The following is a 14,687-nucleotide window of genomic DNA, read 5'->3' as shown; positions in this document are numbered from 1 at the left end:
GTTGTGGATAAGAAAAATAAAAAAAAACTAGTTCTAATATTTTATTTGAAGCTTTCGTGACTGCAGGAATTACTCTTTGGTTCTTTCGGTAAAGTCACTTGTAGTAGTTCTAATATTGTAGTACCTTGTAGTACCTCAAGTTTCTGATGTCACCAATGTCACATCTTGCATGGCACTTTAATGCGGTATTTGAGAATGTACGGTGAATGCAAATAATTTACGTCATTCTCTTTGCTCCTCCGGGTGTGGTTGGTGACAATTGTTATTATTCAACATTTGTAGTCATCACGCCACTGAGTCATCGACTATAACGCAGGGTTAATGGTCACGGAAGAGATTAACCAATCGTGAGGGTGGCGAAGCTATAAATGTTTGCTGCTGGTGGCTGCAATTAGAGGTCCCATGATGTAATTCGATGTCAAGCATGTGGGTTCGTGACAGGTTATATGATACTCTTTGTTTTTTTCGGTAAAGTCACGTAGGTAAAAAAATGTTTTTGCTGTGACGGTTCCACCTGAAGACGGAAGCCTGTGTTGCCTCCGAAACGTCGTGATTTAATATATTTAAAGTTTTTATCTACGTGACTTTACCGAAAAGAACAAAGAGAATGCATCCTTGCAGTCACAAAAACTTCAAATCTTGGTTATATAATGTATAGCTATTCAACACCCCCTCCACTACCATTCGATCATGAACTCTTGTGTGATGGCTTTAGAATCTACCGTAGTATTGTAGTGGGCATGATTACAGCAATAAAGAGTGGCACTATGCCGTATACAGGGATATGTCGAGTACAGGATTATTCTGGAATTCACATTCTGTATCAGTCGAGCTTTGTCGCAGTGGTTTGCCCACTGATGAACTCGGGGGTCAGAGTTCGACTCCCGGGCCACGACTAACACCAGTGGCGAACATCTCAACCGGACCTGGTCCTCCCCTAGGTCTACTCGGCCTTAAACGAGTAAAGGCAGCCGCGTGTAGTTCTGGCTACACCACTTCCTCATCGGGCTTCATAGGCGTTCGCTATAAGCACTTGCCCCAACAGCCTGCGTGGCCTTTATGGGGGATATTTGTCTATTGTCCTGCCATGTGGCTCAGCGGTAGAGCGAGCGACCCATGAATGAGGGTTGTTGGCTCGGCCCATCATCACTCCATGGTCGATACAATAAATACGTACCACTATGTGCATGGGAAGACTGTGGTTGTCATTACTACACTCGCACCCGACATACAATTGTGGAGTTTCGCCACTGGCTCAGGGCAGTTAATGTGCTAGTACCACCTCAATACGCATTTGAGAAGGACATCACTTACAGACGATTGTTTGCAGTGTTCCTTAAATTATGAGGGGGTTTACCCTTGGACTGGCTATCTATTTAATGCCAAATAAAAAAAACTACCTTGTGAGCGGGTATTATTTTCCACATTTTCAGTAAACCCTAGTTACCACACTTCACTGTAAACGATGTACTTTGAAGAAGTTGCCATTTACCCGGAACTTCGCATAGCATGCGTGTTTTGCCCTTTTAAGGCCACGGTATATTGTACAGGTGTTGACGACGAGTGTGTCGCGTTTTTGAGCGATATTGTCACTTCAACAACTTCGTCGTGAATGGATGGTGGTTGCTGGATGGGGGGTGTTGTTGTTGTTGAATGATGACTCATTGAACCAGGTCCCTTCATTGAACTAAACATAATAATCGACTGTAGCGGTTGTCCTTATTTCACAACCCAGACACATAACCCCCGTGTCGCCTTAACAGACTGTTTGGGGTAAGTGCTGTGAGCGAGCAGCACCTATGAAGGCCGGAACGACACACGAGGGGGTGGGTGGCCAGCACCACGTCCCGGCCGCCTTTGTCTCCCCAGTGGCGATGTTTACGACACACCGCCACCAGGTTACTCGTTTGAAGCTGGGGGAACGGGGGCCCCGAACCGGTTCAGATAATCGCAACCGGTGTTGCCGGGGTTCGTAGCGCTAACACCGCCTAACATGAACGCTAACACCGCCTAACGTGAACTACCAGGCTGCCGGTTCTTGTCACAACCGGTTTGACGGCAGAACAAACGACGATGACGCTGCGAAATTGTGGTGGCTTTTAATTAATGCTGACAAACAGAATGACACAAAAAAAAGAATCCCCACCGACGCTCACGTACGCGCGCGTGATTGGCGCGTGATCGCGACCGTCAGCCAATGGGGAGCGAGCGAAGCCCTCGGCGGATGACGCCGCCGCAGACGCCTCCGCCGCCGCGCGAGACAAAAGCGGATGGATACACGCGGCGCTATATAAACCGACCGCGGTGCCGCCGTCCTCCATAACCGAACAGCTTTTTTTTTCCTCCTTTGCCGATACATTCTCTCAGCGTCTGCGCGAGGAGTTTCTTTCGCCGCTTCGTGCACCCAAAACGGTCAGTTCTGAGGTAAACATTAGTTCGAATGTTGTTAACGATATTTTGTGGGAGATCGCGAATCCCGGTGGGGGGAGGTGGAAGGCGTTTGACGCGTTGGTTGGGGCGGAGAGAGTTTGGCGCTTGTGAAGCTTCGGCCGCGACGCCATTTTAAGTCGAAATGCCGTCGCGTCCGTGAGGTAAAATTAAAATTGTTCCTTTAATTTAACGAAAGGTTTTTACGATGTTTTTGCTGCTTTGTACGTTGTCGTTAAGCGTATTAACGTTTGCGTCTTGGGCTGAGCGTTCTGTTGATGTTTGTAACGTTATGAAACGTGACTTTTTAAATAACGTCTGCCCGTTTGCTGCGTCACGGGTTATTTTTTTCTCTTTCGCCGCCCGATTATGCGATGTAGAGTTAATCGTTTAAAATGTTTATTTTTAAATTTTAACAAACTACACCGTTAAAAATAATAAGTTTTGCGTAGTTATAAAATACCGTGTATACAATACGTTAAATTAAAAAAAACATTTTAGTTGAAACAAGCTGAACATGAGACGCCATATTGGCTGTCACCATTTTATATAAAAAAATATTTGTACAAATCTAAAATACTGAATGTTCGTTATTGTTAACACATTGGGCCTAACCTGGTAAAATAAAAAAAGTTATCCCCCCCTACATTTGAACACTTTGTACAAACGGGAAAGCTGACGATGCAATTAATTTGGGGGTTGGGAGTGGCAGCTGATGCCAGAGTGACTCAACTGGCTTGACAAGAACGCTGAACGTCATTCAACTTGACCCTTGAACGTAGCGCTTTTGCTGTATCTTTATTGGGCAATACAGAGCAGCGTTGTACTGTGTTGTGAAAGCGGAAATGAAAGGGTTTGAAAAATGTTGAAGTGTTTTCAAGGGGAATAACCGGATAGGGGTTTTTGTCTTTCTATTTTATTTTTCAGATTTAATCATGCAGATCTTCGTGAAGACCCTGACGGGCAAGACCATCACCCTCGAGGTGGAGCCAAGTGACACCATCGAGAACGTGAAGGCCAAGATCCAGGACAAGGAAGGCATTCCTCCCGACCAGCAGCGACTGATCTTCGCTGGCAAGCAGCTGGAAGATGGCCGCACGCTGTCCGACTACAACATCCAGAAAGAATCCACCCTCCACCTGGTCCTCAGGCTCCGTGGTGGGATGCAGATCTTCGTGAAGACCCTGACGGGCAAGACCATCACCCTGGAGGTGGAGCCAAGTGACACCATCGAGAACGTGAAGGCCAAGATCCAGGACAAGGAAGGCATTCCTCCCGACCAGCAGCGACTGATCTTCGCTGGCAAGCAGCTGGAAGATGGCCGCACGCTGTCCGACTACAACATCCAGAAAGAATCCACCCTCCACCTGGTCCTCAGGCTCCGTGGTGGGATGCAGATCTTCGTGAAGACCCTGACGGGCAAGACCATCACCCTGGAGGTGGAGCCAAGTGACACCATCGAGAATGTGAAGGCTAAGATCCAGGACAAGGAAGGCATTCCTCCCGACCAGCAGCGACTGATCTTCGCAGGCAAGCAGCTGGAAGATGGCCGCACGCTGTCCGACTACAACATCCAGAAAGAATCCACCCTCCACCTGGTCCTGCGTCTCCGTGGTGGCATGCAGATCTTCGTGAAGACCCTGACGGGCAAGACCATCACCCTGGAGGTGGAGCCAAGTGACACCATCGAGAACGTGAAGGCCAAGATCCAGGACAAGGAAGGCATTCCTCCCGACCAGCAGCGACTGATCTTCGCTGGCAAGCAGCTGGAAGATGGGCGCACGCTGTCCGACTACAACATCCAGAAAGAATCCACGCTCCACCTGGTCCTGCGTCTCCGTGGTGGGATGCAGATCTTCGTGAAGACCCTGACGGGCAAGACCATCACCCTGGAGGTGGAGCCAAGTGACACCATCGAGAACGTGAAGGCCAAGATCCAGGACAAGGAAGGCATTCCTCCCGACCAGCAGCGACTGATCTTCGCTGGCAAGCAGCTGGAAGATGGCCGCACGCTGTCCGACTACAACATCCAGAAAGAATCCACCCTCCACCTGGTCCTCAGGCTCCGTGGTGGGATGCAGATCTTCGTGAAGACCCTGACGGGCAAGACCATCACCCTGGAGGTGGAGCCAAGTGACACCATCGAGAACGTGAAGGCCAAGATCCAGGACAAGGAAGGCATTCCTCCCGACCAGCAGCGACTGATCTTCGCGGGCAAGCAGCTGGAAGATGGCCGCACGCTGTCCGACTACAACATCCAGAAAGAATCCACCCTCCACCTGGTCCTGCGTCTCCGTGGTGGCATGCAGATCTTCGTGAAGACCCTGACGGGCAAGACCATCACCCTCGAGGTGGAGCCAAGTGACACCATCGAGAACGTGAAGGCCAAGATCCAGGACAAGGAAGGCATTCCTCCCGACCAGCAGCGACTGATCTTCGCTGGCAAGCAGCTGGAAGATGGCCGCACGCTGTCCGACTACAACATCCAGAAAGAATCCACCCTCCACCTGGTCCTGCGTCTCCGTGGTGGCATGCAGATCTTCGTGAAGACCCTGACGGGCAAGACCATCACCCTCGAGGTGGAGCCAAGTGACACCATCGAGAACGTGAAGGCCAAGATCCAGGACAAGGAAGGCATTCCTCCCGACCAGCAGCGACTGATCTTCGCTGGCAAGCAGCTGGAAGATGGCCGCACGCTGTCCGACTACAACATCCAGAAAGAATCCACCCTCCACCTGGTCCTCAGGCTCCGTGGTGGGATGCAGATCTTCGTGAAGACCCTGACGGGCAAGACCATCACCCTGGAGGTGGAGCCAAGTGACACCATCGAGAACGTGAAGGCCAAGATCCAGGACAAGGAAGGCATTCCTCCCGACCAGCAGCGACTGATCTTCGCGGGCAAACAGCTGGAAGATGGCCGCACGCTGTCCGACTACAACATCCAGAAAGAATCCACGCTCCACCTGGTCCTGCGTCTCCGTGGGGGCATTTAAAATGAGCAAATTACCTTTGACATTCCTGGCTAAATGTCTTAATTCCAGCATAATTTTAAAAAGGTTAACATTTTTTACAGATTGTGCAACTCTAGTATATATTACATGTTGCATGGAGTTATAGCAAACGATTCCTTAACATTGGATTTCCACTAATCTACACGCACTAGATGCCGAAAGTACTTTATGTTGTTTGTGCATTATAAATAATAAAGATTTATGGTGAATGGATTCTGTTTTTGCTTTTAAATATTTGAAATGATCAGGTTTCATTAAACCCCCATGGACTGGTACAATGGGAGACGCTGCAAGGTCTGGAACTGTAGCATTGGTCTTTGTCGAGTACTGTACCGTGAAAATACTGGCAAATTACAGGTAAGGCCTGAAATTCACGATGATAAATTTTAAATTGATTACACGCTTAAGTAGCCCCGAGGCACGGTGTTGAGTTTTTCTAAAGTACAATTTGTAAGGTGTTTGGAACATTTTTTTGTGTCGCCAATAAAATTTTGTTAGGTGGAGGTTGAATTGGGTCCAACCCTATTTTATTTCTGCAAAGCTGGGTCCATTGGAGCAGCAGGGTTGTATTTGCAGCTTTAACACGGAAAGGTTTTTCCAGATGTGAATTTACATTAAAATCTGGAATTTTGCACTTGGTGAACATCGCATGCATATGTTATGCACCCTCATGGCCATACAAACTTAATAAAACTCCAGTGACTCGTTCAAAGTAATTTTTTAGATATTTCCCCCCCCCCCCCCCATTGACATTGGACAATAGTGGTTTGCAAACATCCTCCAAAGAGTGCGAATTGAGAAGCGCATTTGTGTGGGTTGTAGATAAGACGCATGCTATTACTGCACCGAGATCAACTAAACGCCACTTAAAATATTTACCAGGTAAGGCCCACTGAACTATATAGCTCTTTCAGAAGCAACCTGGCCATACATGATAGCTCAACGAAGTGGCTTATGTGGTCATTTAGAGCAGTCCCAATACTCAAGCGCATGTTTCGAATGTGGAGAGGAACTTGAGAAAAATACAAGCAACTACGGGAAGATGATGCAAACAATACAGGTGTCAAGGGTGGGATTGGGATCAGATTCACGACCTGTATACCAGGTGAGGTTAATATCTCGCCACCGCGGCGCCTTGGAGATATTTCGACTGCACGTTCTTTACCCCACTCGCCTCTCAATGGGGCAAATCACATTGCAATTGTGCAACAATTCCTGCTAGCGTCATGTATGGACATACGTGGCCGTGCGGTTTTGTGTGCGAATGATCGTGGTATTATGTATCGATACGATCCTGGTCAAATAAAGAATACTAACTGGTACCACCAGGGTTACATATCTGGGCATGCTGCACAAACACCAAATATCAATAATAGAGTATGTATGTTGAACGTCTTTCGCATCGTACGTAGATGCAGGGGAAGTACAACTAAAAAAGCAATTGTAATTAAGTCAGTTTTCAATCTAGATTTAAAGTGCATAGCTCCAGTGGCTTCCTAACATCGGAAGAAATAGTGTTCCAGACGGCCTGAGAAGCGTATTTGAAAGTGTCTTTGGTCAATGGCCAGCCACAAACCTGCTGCGAGGATGACTGGAGTTCGCGTGATGGCTTATGCTACTTTATCTAGGAAATAAGTGATATATTGTGTTTACTTAGATCCAAGTTATTTTCAAGTTAATGCTATTGGAGTCATGTAATGAGATCAAGAAAAATTAGAAACTCGCAGAATGCAGTTGTACCCTACCACCTTGTCGGACCAGTCTGCGAAGACGTCACAAGAACGACTTCCCAACTCGTCGAGGCCTCTATCCACACTGGGTTAACTTTTTGTTAATGCCTTGCAAAGGGCTCCCCCCATTTAAAACCACATTTTTAAACTTTGGAAAGGTTTATATGAAGTAAAAAAAATACTGATGTAAAATTATGCTAACCGGATATTATGAACGATGTACATGAATGAGACATCATCTGTTTTGTCATTTATTTTTAGCACAGCAGCGATGCTAATACTGTACTTTGCGTTATGCATTATATAATCTTGAATGGAAATAGGACTCATCTTAAAGAGAGGGTCGTCACCTATAACAGCTGGCATTGATTCAAGTAAGGCTTACTGCTGATGAGACACTGCACGTCAAAACCGGTCCAGAGTCGGCTTGTCCTGAATGTTGCTAGAATTTCGCACTCCCAGACGGCAGTTTGGTTGCTTAAGAAGCATTTCTTTATTTATTTGGAAAGACACATGAAGCAAATTCGGCGACTGCTTATCCATTTTCTGGTGATCGAACTTGGGGCCATCAACCTATTGCGCTTGATAACCAAGTTCACGAAACGGGATGGTGGTGGCCTGGAATCGAACCAAGGTTATCAGTGGTGTTGGGTCAGTGCTGTAAGATAGTAATACAAACATGTGAACCACCTTGGACACGTCATCAAATGTCAAGTGAAAAGTTTGAGCTACTGCTACCGAGTATGCATTGTGGCGATTTTGATTGCGGTACCCATCGTGCTGTAGGGATCCAGGCTACGAAGGCGGAATTCCTTCCACCAGGGCCTACCAAAAACCACGCTTACCACAAGCGCTGCCCTACCCCGCACCACCCAGACATTCGCACAGGCCAAAATCTCGAGTGTGCAGACAGTGCAATTGCACTGCGACCCATGAGACGAGAGGAGGGGGGGGGTCCCTGGGTCTCAGGGCCCCAGGTGCCAGACCATAAAGACGGTGGGGGTGACGGGAGGGCAGACATTAGGGGGCGGGGGACGATCATTTTTAGTTTCGTTCCAATTTCATTTCTTGCATCGGGGTCGATTCCAACCGCGCTACGACGTTGGGTCGTCACGAGCCACCTTTGCCCCCCGGGGGGGGGGGGCTCATAAAGTTTGAGACCTGTAATCACAATTCCTGCCACGTGTGCTGTGCGGTTAAACCACGTGCCGCGGTGTTTTTTTTTAAATCGTTGAGTTATTACGCAGCAACCAGTACAGAATGCCCGTCGCGACCCGGACCGTTTCTTTTTTGGTTTGTTTTAGATTTCGGGTTGGAAAAGGTCAAGTTCGAAAAAAAATAGTAGCGACGACGATAGTGGAACTTTCCGTGCCTGGGCTACAGGGGGGGATGGGGGCGGTGCAGGTGGTGGGGGGGGGCACCTCTTTACGCAGTGACTCAACGCGTCTAATTTGGAGCGTGCGGTGTTTATCTCGATGACTGTGGATGGCCTGTAATGATTCCTTCGTCGGGATGTGAAGGCCGTGATGCATTCGGGCAATGTTAGGGCAATCTTTGTCGACAATCGGTCACCGCAAATGGTTTGTTTGGAGCACAATTTTCGATTGTTAAAATAATAATAATACCTTAGTCGCCCGAATCTGATGTCTGCATGCGCAACGATAACAGAACATGGAAAATAATATATGGCCGCGTAAAAATAATTTCCATCCTTTAGTGGTCGTGATGGCCGTGTCATTTTGTGGAATTGGAACAATTGATAGAAGCCCTTGACTGGACTGGAGTGAAGATCAGAGAGATTTCCGGGGCGATGAATGCGAGTGGTGGGTTCGTTCACCTGACGTTCCACAAAAGTTGTCAAGTTTTTCAACGGATTCAGTACCGTGGGGTGTCCTTGAGAGTCTCTCTGTGCATGCATAGGGTGTCCGCAGCATCCACCCGATGTTCTCGTGCAGTTATTCAACATCGTCATCCCTCTTTTGCCGTGGGAGTGCGACGCCGGGAGGGTGAGCGGTCGTGTCAGATACGAAGCTCTTCCCATATCCCTGATGGCAACAACATTCTTGTAAGGGCAAGTTCTCCAATGAATGCGACACCGCCGTGTCCAAAGGTACGATTACTCGGAGGATTGTTTCACGAAGTGCGTTGATTCTATATATTCAGACGAAGGTGCACCACTGATTCGTAGGTTTTCGCTAATTTACCACAACTCCCCAGGCTTGGACCGCCTGCCGTTGGACCACGATGTTTTGACGTTTCGGACCAGATGATGGGAGCTTCGTGATGAATTGAACGAACATAATTCGGTTCCCGACGAACCCAAAACGTCGGGACATTGAGCCAAACGACACGTGGCTCTCCGATTGGTGCGGTTGGTTGCGTACGGCGCGAAAGAAGTTCAACACACACGCGCGGAGCTGGACAAAGGCCGAAAACGCAGCTACAGAAGGGTGCACGGTTACCAGATTGCTTGCTTGTGGTGGGGGTATACATTCCGCGAACAGCTGAGCTGCCTGTAACTAACGACACAAATATCACCGCACCAAAAATAAAATAAAAAACCCACCACCGTTTGTGTTATGCGTCCAGTATACTATAATTACTCCGGAGGTCTTTTTGATTTCCTTCATTTGGATGCGACAACTGAAGTTCTGGTGAGCGTTTGCTGCACGTTTAGAACACAGAACACGAACCCAGGCACATGGAGTTCTTCTTCATCATCATCATCATCAACAACAACAACAACCACAGGCATCCAGCTCTGATTATGGTTGCCACCTGTCCTGGTTTTCCCAGAACGTCCTCTTTTTTTCTAAGTATCTGTCCAGGGAAATCTGTAAATCTTCCCGGAACTTTAAAAGTCCCTTGTTTTTTGTCAGTTGCATACCAGTACACCGCTCAAGACAGTACAAATGTACGCGTTATTTCTCCCTGCTTCCGGCATTGCTAGATATTCTAGTTCCCATGATATGTTCCGGCTGTTTTGTAACTCAGAAGTGGCAACCCAATCTCCAGAGGTGTGGACTCGAGTCATGTGACTTGGACTCGAGTCAGACTCGAGTCATGAATTTGATGACTTGCGACTCGACTTGGACTTGCATAACAATGACTTTGTCCCACCTATGAGATGTGGACTCGAGTCATGTGACTTGGACTCGAGTCAGACTCGAGTCATGAATTTGATGACTTGCGACTCGACTTGGACTTGCATAACAATGACTTTGTCCCACCTATGCCAATCTCTGAGCTCGGGAGGTGATACATTCAAACGCGGTCCCTCTGTTTGCACGTGTTGTCCTTTTGACTCCTTCCCCCAAAATCCCTGGCAGCCTCTGGGACGCCCATATCTCAGTCGCCAGCCTGCGTTGGAGAGTTCAATCGCAGCTGTTTACCATTGTTTAGATTGGATGCGGGGAGAGAGGGCTTACTAAATTTACGCCTCCCGACCCACGATTAGCCTCCAACTCCCTCGCCAGAATATAGAATTCCGCGGGTCAGGCGACAGTCTCGCGTGGCTACGAGATTCAGTTTCCCGAGTTGATGGGTGTACTTAAACCTGAACTTACAGCCATTTCATTCATAATGGATGACTTCTTTTTTAGTATTGGACCACTATGTAATGATCCGGCCCAATCTACGTTGTCTCAAGAACCCTCCCAACCACCGCCCGACACAGCCGAACACGTTGCATTTGCCACGTGGCGTACAAGCGTTTAACGACGCGCAGATTGGTATTGTTTCAGCGGCACACTTACCGCCAAGGGGCAAAATAATTATCACAACCAACGCTTAGATACTATGCCAAGCGGGTTTAGAAATATTGTCAGATCATTTATTTAGAACTTCTCCTTGTTTAGTTTTGCTGCCCCCCCCCCCCGCACATCCGCTTGGCACGATTGGTTACGTACGGTGCACAAGAAGTTAAACAAACAGACATACAGGGGCTTAACCAAATAATATTCTTAGGTTTTTTCGGTAAAGTCACGTGGGTAAAAACATCAAAATTAATAAAAATTGAATAAAATAAAGATCACGACGTTTCGGAGGCAACACAAGTCTCCGTCATCAGGTGAGACCGTCACAGCCAGATTAGCACTTGATGCAGCTAATCTGGCTGTGACGGTCCCACCTGATGACGGAGACTTGTGTTGCCTCCGAAACGTCGTGATCTTTATTTTATTTTTATTAATTTTGATGTTTTTACCTACGTGACTTTACCGAAAAAACCTAAGAATATGAATCATTGCAGTCACGAAAGCTTCAAATCTAGAATTAACCAAATCATTTTTTACGAATATTAATATTGGCAGCCCTCACACGCACCTCCTCCTCCACTCGCACCTCTCTTTTGACTCCTTTTCCAAAAACTCATGGCAGCTTTTGGATCCCTAATACCAGCAGGTGCCCCTAAAATAGGCAATTTCAATACAAAAATACGCGAATAATTATTGAGAGCCGTTTGTCAAACTTTTGCTGGAAGATATCTCCCCAAGCCATGCCGTGTTACGGGTTTTTTGATTACCCCTCAATAGACTGGTCAGTCCGTGCTGGGTGTGACGGTGGCTAGGAGATGTTAACTACCTCACCAGGCATACAGGAGGTCGTGGGTTTGATCCCGACCCAGACGCCTGCTGTATATTTGGACTTTGCATGTTCTCCCCGTGGTCGCGTATGATTTTTCTCCGGGTTCCCAGGGTTTTCCCTCCATGCGTTGAGAGTATTTGGTTGCTGTGCATTTTCACATGATGATGATGATGATAAGCCACTTCGTTGAGCTATCATTTGTGGCCAGGACGCTTCTGAGAAAGAGCAATCTAGCTCAGTGGGCCTTACCTTGTAAAATGAAAAAAAGATTTAGAATCGGGAGTGTGTGGCCCAGGCACGGTTCAGGTATCACTCACCAAATATCAGGGATTGCCGGGAATTTAACCCAGGTTGGTTCGTCGAGCAGTGTGCTAGCTCACCACTGGGTGAACAAGAGATAACAACGTGACGCCAATTTGTAAGTTTTGAGGTGCTGGTTGTGTTAATGGCGATACGTGATTTACGCAGTGGGCTTGGGTGTGCGAATGCTGCTGGGATTAGAACCCAAGTCTTATCTGAACCGGGCTTGCACACACACACGGAAAACAAAGATAAAGATCTCCCGTATAGCTTTAGCATACTGTTGGGGAAAGTGCTGTTAGCGAGCACCTATGAAGGCCAGAACGGCACACGAGGGGATCGGTGGCCAGTACCACACCCGGCCGCCTTTGTCTCCCTAGTGGCGATGTTTTTACGCACCACAACAGGTACTCATTTGAGGCTGAGTCGACCTAGGGGGGAGGCCCAGAACCGGTTCAGATAATCGTCACCGGTATCGACCGTCAGCAGGAATCGAACCCGGGTCCCCAGGTTCGTAGCGCAGCGCGCTAACCGCTACACTACCGCTCCCCACATATTTAACCTACACGCACACACACACACGTGTATAACCTCAGTGCACTCCGTTTTCCTCCCACATACAGAATACTGTACTCAATAGGGAACAGATGGGTCTAGCGATACCAATAGAAATAAAATATATTATTATGTAAAAAACTTCATTTTAACTTTCGCTACAGTTTTACAAACAACGGCGTGGCGTGATTGGCATGCTGCAAGAAATGGAATGGGGCACTCTGTCCATCTGCCCACTGCATGGCTTGCGACCAGAGGCACATCGAGAACGTTTCAAGGTGGTCGCGAAATGTCCAGCTATTTAAATCGGGCCCTATATTATTGACCCATTCATGGGGGGTTCTGGGTAAATCAAGGATTGTTATCAGTCCCTCGTCAATCCACTTGCTGGTTGACGGCCTTCCCCGCAGCTCGTGGAACTTGACCATACTTCACCACGCCGGTCAGTGCGAGATGCTAAAGAGGGCTGCTCAGTGTATCTCGTGTGAACATTGCGGCATTTGGAAGGCAAAGGCAGTGTGTGGTTCTTAGCCCTACCGCCTAGTTCACATGTGTGCCTTAATAGGTGCTCGCCGACAAATACTTTCCGCAACAGTATTTAGTTGGTATCAACATATAACGTTCGTAATAGTTGCATGTAAGTCATATTAGGAAGCCACTTGAGCTATTGCACTTTTAAATCTAGATTGAAAACTCATTTTTGTTTAGAACAGCTGTTTTGGATTCAGTTTGTTGTCCTTTCCCCGCGCCTCTGATTAGCACGGTTGGCTACGTACGGCGCGAAAGAAGTTCAACAGGTGGCCCTTGCAGAAGAGGCAACGTTATCATGCGTCTCATCGGCCTTCCCAGGTGAATTTAATGACACTGCTGCTACTCGCATAATGCAATAAACGTATCACGGACCGTGCAGCATTTACATTTCCCAACTTCTTGCGTGGCGCACTGGATATCCCTGGATTAATTGAGCCGTATAAATGTCAATTATGATTATTATTGTTATTGAAATGGACGCGTCGTTCATTTCATAATGCCTACCTCGTCGCTAGCGGTACGACTTTCGTCACATGGCCGTGCTTCCGCCCTCCACCCGTCTCTGGGTCTCCCACTTGCATCTTACCCGCACACGCGATCCATGTTTAATATGTATTACTGCCTGCACGAATTGCGCATGATTCAAATTGCTCAATTCACACCACACAGTGGCTGTTTGTGACGTCTCGTGTGGCTGGTGGTGGTCGTGGTGGTGGTCGTGGTGGTGGTCGTGGTGGTGGTCGTGGTGGTGGTCGTGGTGGTGGTCGTGGTGGTGGTCGTGGTGGTGGTCGTGGTGGTGGTCGTGGTGGTGGTCGTGGTGGTGGTCGTGGTGGTGGTCGTGGTGGTGGTCGTGGTGGTGGTCGTGGTGGTGGTCGTGGTGGTGGTCGTGGTGGTGGTCGTGGTGGTGGTCGTGGTGGTGGTCGTGGTGGTGGTCGTGGTGGTGGTCGTGGTGGTGGTCGTGGTGGTGGTCGTGGTGGTGGTCGTGGTGGTGGTCGTGGTGGTGGTCGTGGTGGTGGTGTAACGGTTCGCGCACTGCGCCGTGAACCCGGCGACCTGAGTTCGATTCCCGCTCACGGACATCAAAGGTGACGAATATCTGAACCGGTCCCGGGCCTCCCCTAGTTCGACTCAGCCTCAAATTAGTACCTAGTCGTGCGTGTGAATATCGCCACTGATAAGACAAAGGCGGCCGGGCGTGGTGCTGGCCCACCCACCCCTTCGTGTGCCGTGCCGGCCTGCATAGGTGCTCGTTTAACAGCACTTGCCCCTACAGTCTGTTAAGGCTATACGGGGGGATATTTGTCTTTTGGTGGACGGAGGAAGAGTGATGAATGGGGGTGGTGGTGATGATGTCAGTGGTGTTGGTGGTGGTTGTGACGATGATGGGGGTGGTGGTGGTGGTGACGGTGTTGTTGGTGGTGGGAGCGTGGTCTCGGGAAAAACACCACGTGTGTCTGGGGTGGGATGGGGGGGTGGCAGGCTGCGGTTCACGGCAGGCTATCTGCCCGCCGCCGGCCACTCGAAGTGCATGTGACGTGTGGCATGGCGG

At 48.5% G+C, this 14,687-nt stretch overlaps 1 protein-coding gene across 2 annotated transcripts; it reads left to right on the top strand.

Annotated features, from left to right (window-relative positions):
• Nucleotides 1-2,256: 2,256 nt before the first annotated feature.
• Nucleotides 2,257-5,651, top strand: LOC144933044 (polyubiquitin-C). Of its 2 annotated transcripts, none has more exons than XM_078857516.1 (2): nt 2,257-2,412; nt 3,355-5,651. In XM_078857516.1, exon 2 carries the CDS (start codon nt 3,363-3,365, stop codon nt 5,418-5,420), a length of 2,058 nt encoding a protein of 685 aa, XP_078713642.1. In that variant the 5' UTR covers nt 2,257-2,412; nt 3,355-3,362; the 3' UTR covers nt 5,421-5,651. The 2 variants fall into 2 exon arrangements, with proteins under 2 accessions (XP_078713642.1, XP_078713643.1); XM_078857517.1 differs by having other exon boundaries at nt 2,286-2,424.
• Nucleotides 5,652-14,687: the final 9,036 nt, after the last annotated feature.

This window comes from Lampetra fluviatilis, chromosome 6, assembly GCF_964198595.1.
Source record: "Lampetra fluviatilis chromosome 6, kcLamFluv1.1, whole genome shotgun sequence".
NCBI lineage: Eukaryota > Metazoa > Chordata > Hyperoartia > Petromyzontiformes > Petromyzontidae > Lampetra > Lampetra fluviatilis.
Note: the sequence above shows the minus strand (reverse complement) of the source record. Positions and strands in the feature narration are given on the sequence as shown.

Coding starts and splice junctions, on each gene's coding strand:
- LOC144933044 (XM_078857516.1), top strand. CDS start 3,363: ATGCAGATCTTCGTGAAGACCCTGACGGGCAAGACCATCACCCTCGAG.